The sequence below is a fragment of the Strix uralensis genome, chromosome 2, assembly GCF_047716275.1.
Source record: "Strix uralensis isolate ZFMK-TIS-50842 chromosome 2, bStrUra1, whole genome shotgun sequence".
In the NCBI taxonomy this organism is placed as follows: Eukaryota; Metazoa; Chordata; class Aves; order Strigiformes; family Strigidae; genus Strix; species Strix uralensis.
The window spans coordinates 7,950,434-7,963,661 of record NC_133973.1 but is presented as its reverse complement, the minus strand read 5'-3'; the positions used below and the strand labels follow the sequence as shown (position 1 = coordinate 7,963,661).

At 53.5% G+C, this 13,228-nt stretch overlaps 1 protein-coding gene across 1 annotated transcript; it reads right to left on the bottom strand.

The window, feature by feature from the left end:
• Positions 1-283: 283 nt before the first annotated feature.
• GPR162 (G protein-coupled receptor 162) lies at positions 284-6,595 on the bottom strand. The gene is made up of 5 exons (XM_074854721.1): positions 6,503-6,595; positions 3,001-4,788; positions 2,004-2,193; positions 1,334-1,485; positions 284-1,170 (listed from the first exon to the last, which is right to left on the bottom strand). The coding sequence occupies exons 2-5, from the start codon at positions 3,838-3,840 to the stop codon at positions 643-645; spliced, it is 1,710 nt and encodes a 569-aa protein (XP_074710822.1). The 5' UTR covers positions 3,841-4,788; positions 6,503-6,595; the 3' UTR covers positions 284-642.
• Positions 6,596-13,228: the final 6,633 nt, after the last annotated feature.

The window sequence follows — 13,228 nt, the reverse complement described above, 5'->3', positions numbered from 1 at the left end:
GCCGCTACTTAGCTGTAGGCAGCGTAAGTCTCTCCTGACATGGACAGCCCAGTCTCCCATGACAACTCCTCTGTGGGCTTCGTTCCCTTCCCTGGGCTGCTAAGCATCTGCTGTCTTCCAGATGCACTGACAAGAAAGGGATGGAGAGGGAGGAAAGGAGCCTCGCACATTCCGCACTTCCCTTCCAGAAGCCTGTGAAGCTTCATTAAACATTGGGCCAGTCATTTTGTTTCTATGGAAACAAAATTATTACTAATATATTATTTTAAAAACAGACACACGATTGACACTCCAAATATAGAATTTTAATACCATTCTGCATCTGCCTTGTCTCCTAGGGCAGAGCGGATGCGAGGGTGGAGTTCACAAAGGGACAGGACTGGCGAGGGTGCCAAGTGGCGGTGGTGGCAGCGGTGGGTGTGTTTGTAACCTGAGAGCAGGCACAGGCTGTCAGTCAGTCCGTCGAGTTCCCTTCTGCCGGTCTGTCCCACTTCTTTTTCCCCCACCAGCGTGGGGTGCCGTGTTTCCTGCCTGCTGGCGAGAAAGATGAGAATGCAAATTAGTGATTGGGTCCCAGGACAAAGAGAACATGAAGTTTTATTTAAAAATCGTGATGGCATTGAGTGTTTTTGATGCTGTCTCTCATAGTTTGGGATCCGGGAGGGTCTGTGCCTCACAGGCCTCAAGGGTCCTTTCACCCGGCGCCTGCTCTTCGTCGTGCAGATGCCAGGCTTCGTTGCCAGCCAAGGAGCAGCGCCGTGGCCGGTCGGCGTTCTCCTCCTCTCTGCTGCCAAGGGAGAGGCGGCGATCGCGGCGTGATGCAAGCGGGAGACGGGAGTGCCGTGGGCTGCAGGCTGGGGTGGGTTGTGGCGTCTCGTCGATAAATGTGGTGATCTCATCTCGGAAGAAGCAGGCGCTGGAGCTGGAGCCCCGGGGCATCAGCCCCCCCTCCAAAAACTGCCGTAGGGTCGTCAGCTCATCTTCTGGGGGCCGCCGGCGGTGCTGGTAGTCATGCAGCTGAGGAGGCAAGAAGCCGGGGCCTCCAGGCTTGCGGGGGGTGGACATGCGGATGTCGTCAGATGAAGACCACTTGTGTAGGAAGGATGGAGCGGAGCGGTGGGCGGAGAAGATGTTAGTCTCATCATGTGACATTCTCCGGGAGATAGGGACCTGGAAAACAGAGGAGGCAGGTGATGGAACACTCGAAGAGATAGAACAGGAGGGGAGTAGCTGAGGCTTTCACAGAGAAGAGAGTCAAGAGGACACAAAAGCGTGGGAGACTGACAGAGAAGGAAGCGGGTTGCAGGGCCGCCCCTGCTAACTCTTGGCTCACCTGCAGGTAGTGCACCTTGTCCTGGGGCAACAACATGTGGTGCATGGGTAGCAGCTTGATGTCCCGGGAGTCCCGCTTCACAGCTGCAGCACCGTTCGCATCAAATCTCACTTTGCAGATCCTGCCATCTCCATAATCATCACACGCACCATCTGTTGGCAAAGAGGGGAACCGCAGTCAACACTTTTCAGCCAGAAGAGGAGCGTTGTCAGGGCTCACCTCTGAACAAGGACCTTGTCTTTCCGCTTGCAGCGGCACTAAAGTACCCAGAGACTGCCCTGTTTCTTCAGTCTCGCTTCTGAATCACTCACTGCCACAACTCGGACGTTTGGATTAGCGAGTTGGGCTGAGGCCCGGTGCGTTGCTTTCATTGTGGTTTGGCAGCTGTACACACAGTCTCTACTCTCCTACCTACTGTGAAGAATGTTGCACTAATTCTTCCTGGATGATAGTGAGTCCTAAGGCAGCAAGTGAGTGGCACAGCCTTCTCCAGAATAAATTTTCTCATGGCTGCTGACTCCAAGCTATAATGTAAATCCCACCTAGCCACCCACAACACCACTCCTAGTGCCGTTGGGTCCTTTTCCCAAGGCAGACCTCTCTTTCCTCTGTACTCTTTTGGGGAGGGGGTTAGTGAAAAAAGGTGACTGGGGGTTGGTGAGGAGCTTACCATCATCTCCATCTTCCTCAGACATGATAGCCACACACTGCTCCCACACGGTGCGGAGATCTGCTCGGTAGCGCTCGCAGGACCAGATGAAGGAGGGGAGCAGCAGCGTCTGCACCATGGAGCACCAGAGCACAGCCAGGACCATCCAGGTGGGGGCCGTATCATAACGCAGGCTAAAAAAGCTCACGACCTTCAAGGTAAGAGAGAGAAACAACGCTGAGAAAGAAGACAGAAGTGGGGGATCAAGGGAGAAAGATAACAGGAGTCAGTCTGTAGTAGAACATAATCTGTCTACAAAGGATCTGTCAAGTAATTACCCCGTGCCCCTTTGAAAAACTGTTCCTGGGGTGTTGCCTCAGGTGTGCTGGAACATATTCCGAGCTGTCATATCTCTAACATGAGACATGGTGTTAGCATCCCTTCTTCCCCGCACTCATTATGAGCTGGAGCTAAATAGGTGCTAACAAAGGACACAGCCACTGGAAAAAAAAAAAAAGCTGTGACTAAGCCTCTGTTCTCTTAATGGTTTCCTTTGAGAACTACCCCAGCTCTCCAGCCAGCCAAAACCTGAATGCTGACTATGACCATACAAGCAGAAGGAAAAAGAAAACCGCCTGCAACAGCTTTTAAAGCTGGTGTATCAGTTCTCCAGAAGCAAACTGGAGAAACAGATATCTCATTGTTTTTACAAAGGTAGATCCCCCTGTAAGTTTACAGAATAATTTCCTCTCCTCTTAGCCACTTAAAACTTTCACAGTGGTTTTAGCTGTGTGGTGTGTATTCCCCAGGCTTAGACTTGCCTTACAAAAATGCTGCTGCGGAAGGGTAAGAGAATTACTGCAATCTTTTTAAAACCATCCCTCAGAATAACACAGATTCAGATGCGGCAACTTTGTGGCTCGTGGACAGACGACAGAGCTGCTTCTCTAAAACCTGAGAGAAATGAAGTCTAGTTTAACTGCAGACTCTGAAGGGAAAGGGAGAGCTTGCTACTTACCAAGATAGGCACCCCAGTGAGCGTGTCATACAGGAAGACAATAGCGCTGATGAGGTTGGTCATCTGCAAGGAGGTCTTGGCTGACTCAGAGCCATCCAGTGAAGACCTCCTTTTGCCTCGTACATCCTCCACTACAATGGCCGGCACATTGAAAGTGGTGTGTGCTGATGAAGAGCAGGATGACGCTTCCTCTGCCCTCTGATGGCGGCACCGCCGGCGTCTTCTGTGTGCCCACAGGGTCTGGTAGAAAGTGATACCCACACACACCAAGCCCATGACGATTCCTCCGAGCAGCAGGAGGCTAAAGCAGACACCAAAGCCCAGCCCGATCTTGCTGACGATGAACTGGCAGCCACGGGCGTAGTAGCGCTCGCCGTTGTTGTGCCAGCCGATGGAGGGCAGGGTGGAGAGGATGAACGATACCATCCAGATACCCATGACTGCATGCAGGGCCTGTTTCTTGGCATTGCTCAGCCGGTAGTTGACTGGCCATCTCACCATCCACATGCGGTGGTAGGAGAGGGAGGCCACTGTGAAGCAGGTGGCCAGTGCCAGGGTGTAGTACGTGGAGACAAAGACCTTGCAGATGCTTTCGTTCCAGTCGTAGTCAGAGGACTCACGCCGCAGCTGCACCACCGCGTAGGTGGTGAGGGGTACTGCTGCCATGAGGATGTGGGTCCCAGCAAGGAAGCATAGCAGCAGCTCCAGGGGCTTGTGTTTCTGTTGTTTGGCCGTGATGCTGAGGATAATCCAAGAGTTGGCCAACAGGGCCAACATCCCACATGCCAGCCACCACAGTGAGTTGTTGTGCAAGGTGGACTCTGATTCAGAGTCCCCCATGCTGCCACCCCTGCTAGGCTGCGCTCTGTCCGTGCCGTTGGGATTTTGTAAGAGGCCAAGTGGGACACCGCACTGGGGGAGCCACGTCCCTCCTCATCTGCTGCTGCTGCGATGCGAGGTGTCTGCACGCTGGAGGAGTTCCTCAAGGCATTGCCACCAGGTGCTAGGCGGAGCAGCCGTCAACTCTATCTCACTTTCAGTCCTCCCTTTCCCTTCTGTTTGATTATATGTCTTTCCCTTGTTCTAACTTTTTCACCTGTTTTTTCCCTTGTTCTCTTTCTTTTTCTTTCTTCCACCTTCTTTCTCTCTCTTTCTCATGAACGCTTGCCAGTGCTTCTTCCCTCACTTGCTTGGGCTCACTTTTTTTTTTCCTCCCCATCTATTTCATCCCCCTCCTCCACTCTTCCCCCAAAGAAAAAGCTCTCCTTACTTCATTTGCCCACCAGGCACCTTCTGTCTCAGGGAACACCTTCTGCAGGGACTGGTGAAGGCCACACGCACAGAGGGACTGCTGGGGACGCCAAACAGTTTGGTAGTAGCAGGCACCTGCTGCCCAGCGTCCTAGTGAATGAGGAGCCAGCCAAGAGTTTCAGAGAAGACGGGAGGCAGGACGAAAGTCCCGCTGAAAGGGTGAGGGTGGTGCATACGCCGTGCGTAATCCCCCTCTCACCGAATGCCACGCTCGTGGCCAGGTAGAGGTTCCTGCCAAGGCTGTCAGAGAGCCATCAGCGGAGAGTGAAGGGTGAGGAACAAGATTCAGAGGGTTCCCTATCCAAGACCTCACGGCACCCTCAACTACATTGTCCTTTTTGCTGTCCTCCAGGGCTTAGCCTGCTCTTTCAAGCTTTCCTGCACAACGGAGGGCAGAGCTGGCAAACAATAAGGAGACGGCAGGGAGGGGAAGATCCTTTTCAAAGGTTCCCTTGGCAATTCAGGGCATGAGGTTCACTGTAGAAAAGAGAAAAAGTAATTTAAGATCATTCTATCTCCCCAGATCTCTCTCTCTCACAAACACCTTGTCATGACTTAGGTGGTACAGAGCACTCCTGGTGTTCTTCAGGGAACAGAAGTGCCAGATTTGCACCAGTCCCTGCATACCTCAGGGGGGGTCTCTGGCCCCCAGCAACTCCTTCCAGTGCTGCTGAGACACGCCATGCTCCCTGCCCCTCCTGTCCCAGGCTCCCCACCCAAAGCATCACCAAGACCATTCTGTAAGGAAAGGCCTGATTCACATCCCTCCCTGCCAGGCAGGTCCTGCCTTCCCCACGCACCCGCTCTAAACACCCTTTGCTCCTGCCCTACAGCTCCCCCAGCTCGCCAGTCTTTGGCCCTCTGCTCTTCTCCACCAGTGCTCTGGATTTTAACCTGCGGTTCCTGTCCCATCCCATCCAGAGGTGCGTCCCACCGCTCCAGCAATACCCTGCCACCCCGCACCCTTGAACCACGAGGTTTCACTGCATTTCTGCTAGAGCGGCTCCGGTCTCCGGACACCCCACAGTTACAAACCCAGCAAACGAGACTGCTTAACCTAGTACTGAGACTACTCACCTTTGCCAGTGACCCCTGGTCCTACCAGCTCAGACCCCCTCTCCTGTCTTCATCTACAGGAGATGCCCAAAGAGTATATTCCAGGAAGGTATAGGCCTGCTCCGTGCCTTGACTGGAGCACATGTAAACTTAATCTTTCTGTGGATGGATCAGCGTCCCCCTGGTCTGAGCTAGTGGCTCAGTTCCCACCCCTCCCCTTCCTTCTGCTTCTCCGTATTTTCTCACCCTCTCTGTAACCACCTGAGGCTTTCCCTCCTTTCCTCCCTGCTTGGAGCAGTTTGCCATGACTGGGTTAGCGATGCCCTCCTTCTGCCCTGGTTCATCTTCTTTCCCCCCGTGCCATCGTTCTTGCAGTTAGGCCTGTGGCCTCTGGAGACAGTTTGGAAGCCAGCCGGCCCGGATAATCCCAGAGGAATGAATTTCCTTGCAGCATCTCCTTCTGCCGCCCTTCCCACCGGGCTTGTTCTGGTGGCCCACGCTGTTCCCTCCATGAGCAGGAACCCTCCCGCCTCTGCCGGCTTCGGGGCCCAATTCCGCCCCGAGCTGCGGTCCCCCCCGCTGCCGGAGCCGGGAGGAGCCACCCGGAGCTGATGCGGGATGGGCAGGTCGGGGAAGCCCACCCTCACCCGGCCCTGCTCCCCGGCCAGAGCCCCCCGCTCCATCCCACCGCCCATCCCACCAGCGGGCGGCGAGGGACTCCCGGGGCCGGTGACTCAGGGGAAGGCAAGGGCGGGGGGGGGGGGGGTGTCTGTCTGGGGGGGAAGGATGACCCAGAATAATTGCAAGGAAGAGCGGAGAGAACTGGGGTGCCGGGGGATGCGGCCGGGGGCCGGTGCTGCCCTCGCCCCCCGCTCCCTTTCCGGGCACGGCCGCGGCGGCCGGAGGGGCGGCGGGGGGCCGGGCCGAGCCGCCCCGAGCCTCGCCCGGCGGAGCGGAGCGGAGCGGAGCGGAGCGGCCGGGGCTGGGCTGGGCGGGGGCCGGGGCCGCGGGGCGCCCCGGGGCGCGGCCGAGCCCGGCGGCGGCGCCGCCGCCCTGCGCGCAGCGGGGGCCGTCGGCGGCGGCGGGGGCCGATCGCGGCGGCGGCGTTGGCGGGGGCCGGAGGGACCCATCTTACCTCTCGCCGGAGCAAGCGCTGCCATGGCGACGGGCGCCCCGCGCGGCCGTGCGCGCCTCTGCCCGCGCTGTGCCGGCCCCCCCCGGTCACCCCCCCCGGCTCCCCCCCGTCCCCCCCCCGGCCGCCGCAGGCAGCCGCCCCGGCCCCGCGCTCCGGCCATTCATCCGCCGGGCGGGGCGACGGCGGGGGGCGAGGGGCGGGGAGCGCCGGCGGGAGCACCGCCGGGCCGGGCAGCCAGGGGGCGGGACGGGCGGCGGCGGCAGCGGGAGACACCGCCACGGCCACGGCCACGGCAGTCCCGGGGTGGCGGCGCCGGCTGCGCCTGGCGGGGCCGGGGTACCCGCGGCCCCCGGAGCGGATCTCGGCCGTCCCCCTCCTGCCCCGCGGGGCGAGCCTGGGGCCCCCGGGGGAACGAGTTGCGGGGCGAGAAGGCGCCGGGCTCCCGCTCCCAGAGAAAGAGGGGCGGTGGGGAGGCCCCCGCGCCGGAGGGGGTGTCGGGAGGGTGGGTGCTGACTGCAGGGGAAGGGCAAAGAGCTAGTGCTCACAGAGGGGTGCTTGGAGAGCGGGGTACCTGTCCAGGGTGACAGAGCGCACCTCGCGTTGGCTAGTAGCCGCGGTTAGTAACTGTGGTGGCAGCGATAGGTACCGCACAAATGGGGGGAATCACGAGGTTTTGAAGCTTGGTCAAGTCAGACTTTGAAGCGTGGTCAAGATGACCTTGATTAGCGATAAGAAATTCATCAAGGATAGACGTCGATCTGCAAACCCTAGAAAATAAGCAGAACATCCTGGACCATAAAGAGAATGTCTGGGACTGTGTTGAGGATGAGTTATTTGACAACCTGGCAAAGTGACTCTTCAGTTAATGAACTTGGCAATGAAACTAACTTCTGAGTGTCCTGAAAGTGAACTACCTGCATTATCATACTGAGAAACACACCCACAGGTCGAAAAGACCCCGGCCCAGGTTAAGACCCTTCCCCTGAGCATGTGTAGTAGTAGGAGCATTATGTGAGCTGGATTGTAACTGCATGTTAATCTCTAACCAACCAGTATCTAACAGGCGTGTTTGGACAAGTGCTAACCCCTGATTTTTGTGTATAAAAGGAGATGGAAACCTGCTGTTGTGGTGCTTGATTTGTGGAAAAGTCCACCAAGCACCCAGGCCTGAATAAATACAGTATCTCTCCTGAGCATGTTAAGATTGGGTTATTGCATGCTAGGCATGAATCCACTTTTTGGAGAACGAGGGCACTGGCTGCCCTGGGTGAGCCACGGGTAGCAGAGCTGACTGTTTGCTCAGCTGCAGTGATGGCCTCTTCCATCACCAGTCGGCAGCGTGGTCCCACAAATAGGGAAAGGGGAAGAGAAGGAAGGAGGTAGAGCAGGAGTAGTGCTCAGAGGAATGGGTTGGTCATGTCAGAGGGGTAAAGCTCCCCCTCCAGCTGTGTCACCTCAGTGAGGACAATGCTGGCTAGAAAGTCTTTCACAAGGCAGCGGACATCTCATTTTCTTGTTACCATCTTGCTACTGAAGTGAAGGCACCAACACCTTCCTTGTCTTTGTGCCTTTTAGGAACTGATGTCTACCCAAATCTGTACACTCCCTTCCTCCTCCAGAACTGGGGTGGGATGAGAGTCTGCGTTTCTGGACAGTTAGGGTGCAGCTGCATTAGCACCTCAGTTTGGATCAGAAGAACATGAACAATTTAGATGAAAGGACCTGCAAGATGCACAGCAAATGTGCTCCGAGGACTGTGAGAACTGAGCTTTGCTTTGGGCTAGGGTTAGTCTGAAGTAAGCCCCCAGACATTTACAGTGTGGCCACCAAGTCCTCAGCATCAGCTCTACAGATCTGCTCCTGCTGTGTCAGCCTGTTTGCTAAAGTGGACCTGACCCTACGGATCCAGGGTCTGCTCAGCTTTATCACCCCCTCTGACACAGCAGATTTCATGCATCATTCTAAATATGGGCTGAGGTGATCCCAAGAGCCTTGGATGCCAGGGTTTGTGTGGTCAGCAGAAGGAGAGACTCCTCAGTAAGAAAGCTGGGAGTACTGCTGGTTCTCAGGCCCAGGGGCAGCTGCGAAGGCAGTTCCAGAGGTCTATAAGAGATCATCCCTGAGACGAGACTTGTTTCCATTGCACTAGCCGAGGTGGCTGGGGCCTCTTTTAGAGACAGCCAGTAGAATCGGGAACCACTAGAACAAATCCGGCTTTGTGTCAGGTAGGTGACAGGAGATATTTTTGGGGAAGGTGGGTGACAACGATGCTGCCGTGCTCTGGCTGTTCTTTGGCATGCCGGAACTGCTACGGTGGAACAGCCCTGAGGTGGTTCATCTCAGTGGTCAGCCCATCAACGGCAGGAGCTAGAGACGTGAGAAGGGACAATTCTGGCCCCCCTCAGTCACTTATTTTCAACTCCTATCATTTGCGGGAGGTTTATGCCTTAAAGTGAGGAGGTCTATACCCACAAATGTAAACATTTGTGCAGCTCCAATTGTGTCATTTGTAGGAATTACTTAATGTGATAACTTCCACATTACCATCCTCTTCTGATTCAGAAGTTAAGTCTCCTTAGTGTGAGTTGTTAGCCTGCCTGCGTGGGTGAATAAATGCTCTTGTTATCTCAGGGAAACAGCAAACCAAGCTTCCGGCACTTTCTGCACTGCCTGCCTGCCTCATCTCCACTCAGGTAGGGCCATCCTGCAGCCTGGCTTGGGCTACACCGGACAGAGATTGGTGAGCAGAGCTGGATGGGGACAGGTCCTCCTATCTCAAGAAGGCTTCTTACTTTTGAAAATGTGCCTGGGTTCTTAGTCTGAGTGAAAGCACAAAATTGAAGATTTACTGTGAAGCAGAACAAACTCTGTGGGAAGAAGAGTTTTTACCCTAAGGCTCTCATACTCCCAAGCAGATGCTCGTCCATCCATCCATTTCATCTAAATGGATTTCAGAGATGCCTTTATTTGCCTAGGATTTCCATACATTGGTTTCACAGGTTTCGGTAAGAGGTGGGTCGCAACTGTCTGTGCGCTGCATATTGACAACGCACATGCAAAGGAGCAGCAATGCTTGGATCTGGAAGTCCTGAAGCTCCACGGTGCAGGGTTCCCTGTGTACCTAGGAAGTCTAAGCTAGAAGTCAGACCCGCCCCCCCCCCCCCCCCCAACTCATCTCTTAGAAGGACTCACAGAGCTGGGAGCAATTTTTAATTACTACAGAGCCAGGCTGGATTCCAACCAGTGATCTGCTGTCTAAAGGCTCAGTAGCTCACTAAAATATCCTAAGGCAGCCAGGCCCAAAGAAACACCACTGTTACAGTGTCAGGGTAAGAAATGTTTTCTGGAAAAGTTCATTGCATAAAGATCAGTTATTTCTGGACAGCAGCTCTGCAGGTCCAGGGAAATGCTCTTGCCAGAGGTGCCCTGTATTCTTAAAGGAACAGAACTCATTAACCAAGCAACAGACACCCGAAGCCTAAAAGCAAAGCATTAATAGAATAGCCAAATTCACTTCACAGGGCTTTGATGGTTTGCAGCTCTTACTCAGGACTTCGATAGTGACCATGGAAGGTTTCACACATGTTTCTCACACATCATGGATGCAATTAAATCCATTCTGAGAGCCCCAAATGGCTTACACAGCCTCTTGTGAGGCTACCCTGGTGTGCTTGCAAGCAGGTTTCCTGGCATCCTCCGGGCTCTCTGAGCAGGGTGTGGTTAATGGCTAACAAGAATCCAGCCGAGCAGATACGTTAGTATATTCCTTCAGAAGAGACAGTGACTGCAATGTAGATTTGTCACACCCAAACCTTAGATTCTATTTCTGGCACCGTAGAGAAAGATTTAGTGAGATTTCTTGGATAATTCATCTGCAAAATGGGCAAGTGGTAATAAGTCACATCAGGGGACAGACGACTAACACTGGTCATGAGCTACACAAAAATATTAAGGCTTGCAGTGTAAATACTAGGTTTTGAGCTTGTGGATGCTTGTTTACAGCTGAGTATTTTTTCTTGCACAGCTGGGCACTTTCTAAAAGCTTTTTTTTTCTCTCTGTCCCATACATCAATATTTCTATATTATATTTTCCTTGAGAAAAGGAAGTACCAGGGTAGGCTTGTCAAAAACATGCTTGTTATGACACTGCATGCCATTTGGCAGAGGTGTATATATCCTCCTGCTTCTCCAACGCCCTTACCCACCCAATGTGATGCTTTGCATGTGCTCCTCTTCTGTATGCTACTGACCCCTTTTTCACCCCTCCTGCCCTTGTGGCTTCACTGATATCCCAGTCTATAAAGCATGTAAAAATGTCATTTCAGAATTTAATTACGCCACTTTCCAAAATTTTTCAACACTTACTTGTTTGTTCTCATATGGAGAAAGGATGTTTAGGAGCTCTTGAATCATTAATCTGGGAATCTACGATATCTGAAAGAAGCTGAAATTATTTCTTGTCTTTGGATTTGTAACACAGAATTGCAATTTTCATTTTACCACCTATTCTCTTACCTTGTCTAGGTATGCCTAAGGTTTCTCAAGACCAGATCAATCTTTTCTTAATCAAAAATTAGCCTGGGATTTCAGGAGTGCTGCTGACATGCTGGATGCAGCTGACCCATGCCAGGGAAGCTGTCTGGCTCCCCTTGTTTCAGCTGGCGTGGTGGCCCCTCCAGAGCCGTGGTCCTCACAGAGCCAGAGTCACTGTTACTGCTGTTCATCTCCAGGACCTCGCCTCCACAAAGCATACAGACAAGTTCGGAGGAGGGACTTCCCAGCACCAGAAAGTGCTGAAACAGGCACTTTGACACCATCCGGCTGGTGCTGAAGCGTTGAGGAGCTGGGGTTTCTCCTCTCCGCCCTTTTGCTTCCTTGCCAGTGAGGCAGTCTCTGCCACCACCTCTTATTCTGCTATTCTCTAATTCTCCAAATCTGGAAGCACTTTTAAGGCTTGGCCAAGCTGGCTAGAAAATGAACAGAAGGAGAGCCAAAGACTTCTTCAGGGGGGTGTGCTGGGGAGGGATGCTGACACGTGTGAGGCAAAGGCAGCCCACTGTGGTTTGGAGGTGTTGCTCAGATATGAGCGCACTAATGAACTCTGGGGTCCCTCCTAGTAAACATGTACTTGGGAATACGCTCAGAAAGGAACCAGTCCAGATCTGAGCATCTGCAAGGATCTGGCACTCCTACCCTGCCCTCACCTCCAAGAAGGGCGGATGGAAGCTACTCTCTCTCTGCAGCTGCATTAGGCTGATGAGCCACTCAAATGGATGCTGAAAATGGTTCTTTTTTTTTTTTTTTTTTCCCTCTGAGATAAAAAGAAATTAGAAGAGGCTGAAGTGCACAGCTTCCTGCTAGACCTTGGGAACATGCGAAGAAATACACAGGGTCATTCACTCTGAAGGCTGAGGGATGCGAGCGCTTCGCTGCAGAGCCCGCGGGGAGCGTGAGTCACATGGACTGCCTCAACAGATCCTGGCTGACAGCATCCGCCGAATCACCGCCTCGCCTCGCGCTCAGAGGGCAGAAATAAACTGGGAAGCAGGAGGGGCTTGGGGAGGTAGGGCTACGGGCTGGGATTATTTCAGCCCACGTGTTTCTAGTTCAGCAGAACTGGAACAGGGCGCAGGAGCAGCTGTGTCCAAGCTCCTTCCTCTGCTGGAGCAATCAGGTCTGTGGGTCCTGATGGGGGACCATGGGTGGGTCCAAAGGACTAAAGCACGCACTTTTTCCCTTCTGCGGCCCAGAAACGTGCGGAACAGTAGTACCAGAAAGACCGACATGTTAGGGAAAACCAGCACTCCTCATTTTTTCTAAACTCTTTCTTTCTGTGATGTTTGCACATCACTGCACAGAGCTTTTGCTGCTGTTGTAATTTTGTAAGTACTGCTGCGTATGCCTTTCTGAGTCCTGCCGTCATCTCAGGGCTGCTCTGATGAGCTGTCACCACATGATAAAATATGTCTGTCATTGTGTTTGCTGCTTTATAGAGTTGTATATTGCTGTGGTTTGTGTCGTTCAGAGGTGTTATTCCATTGCATAGTGTAGATACACCATCGTCACACCTAGCAAAGTCCTCAATGCCTCCTGAGAAGGAGGACCAGGATACATCCAACAGCCTGTAAAGCCCTGGGATGCCACAAGGAAGGGACCACGCAAAAGTGATCTGATAGGCATCCTGGCTTTTCATCTCTGTCTTCAATGCCTCGTAGGAGCACTGTTGCCACAGTGTTACCTGCTGTGCAGGCTGTGAAGACAGTGTGTTGTGTCAGAAAGGGAGTGTGCTGTTGCATTCCTGCAGCCTAGGCCTGGGCAAGATGTTACTGCAGTCCACTCCAGCTGGGGACTCGTCAGGTACATCTACATCAACACTTATGTTTTGTGCAAGCTTGTTCTCTGGTCTGAACCTCCAGCTCCATACTGCCTTGAAGCCCACACTGAAGCTTTCAGTATTGCACACAGACAGAAAGCAAAGCCCATCTAGGACTCACTCTGTGGATGACTTTTCTCTCAATCAGGGCATTCTGTGCATCTAGGGAACAAAGAAGGTCATCATATGAAAAGATACAGACAGCAGAGCTGCCAAAAAAAGAGATTTATGAGATTGGAGCCTAGAGTGGTTTGTGCTTGCAGGTGAGTTTCAAGTAGAGTAGGGCAGGGTCACGACTGCTGAGATCAGGAGACCTACTGAGGAAGTGTGCAGTGTTGAGGAAGGCTTATCAT

What these genes read in the sequence shown, in the direction of transcription:
- GPR162 (XM_074854721.1), bottom strand. Translation starts at nt 3,840, where the DNA reads ATGGGGGACTCTGAATCAGAGTCCACCTTGCACAACAACTCACTGTGG. An exon ending in TCACTGGGGTGCCTATCTTG is followed by an intron (nt 2,194 to 3,000) that starts GTAAGTAGCAAG and finishes CTTACCTTGAAG; the next exon opens with GTCGTGAGCTTTTTTAGCCT. An exon ending in TGAGGAAGATGGAGATGATG is followed by an intron (nt 1,486 to 2,003) that starts GTAAGCTCCTCA and finishes CTTTGCCAACAG; the next exon opens with ATGGTGCGTGTGATGATTAT.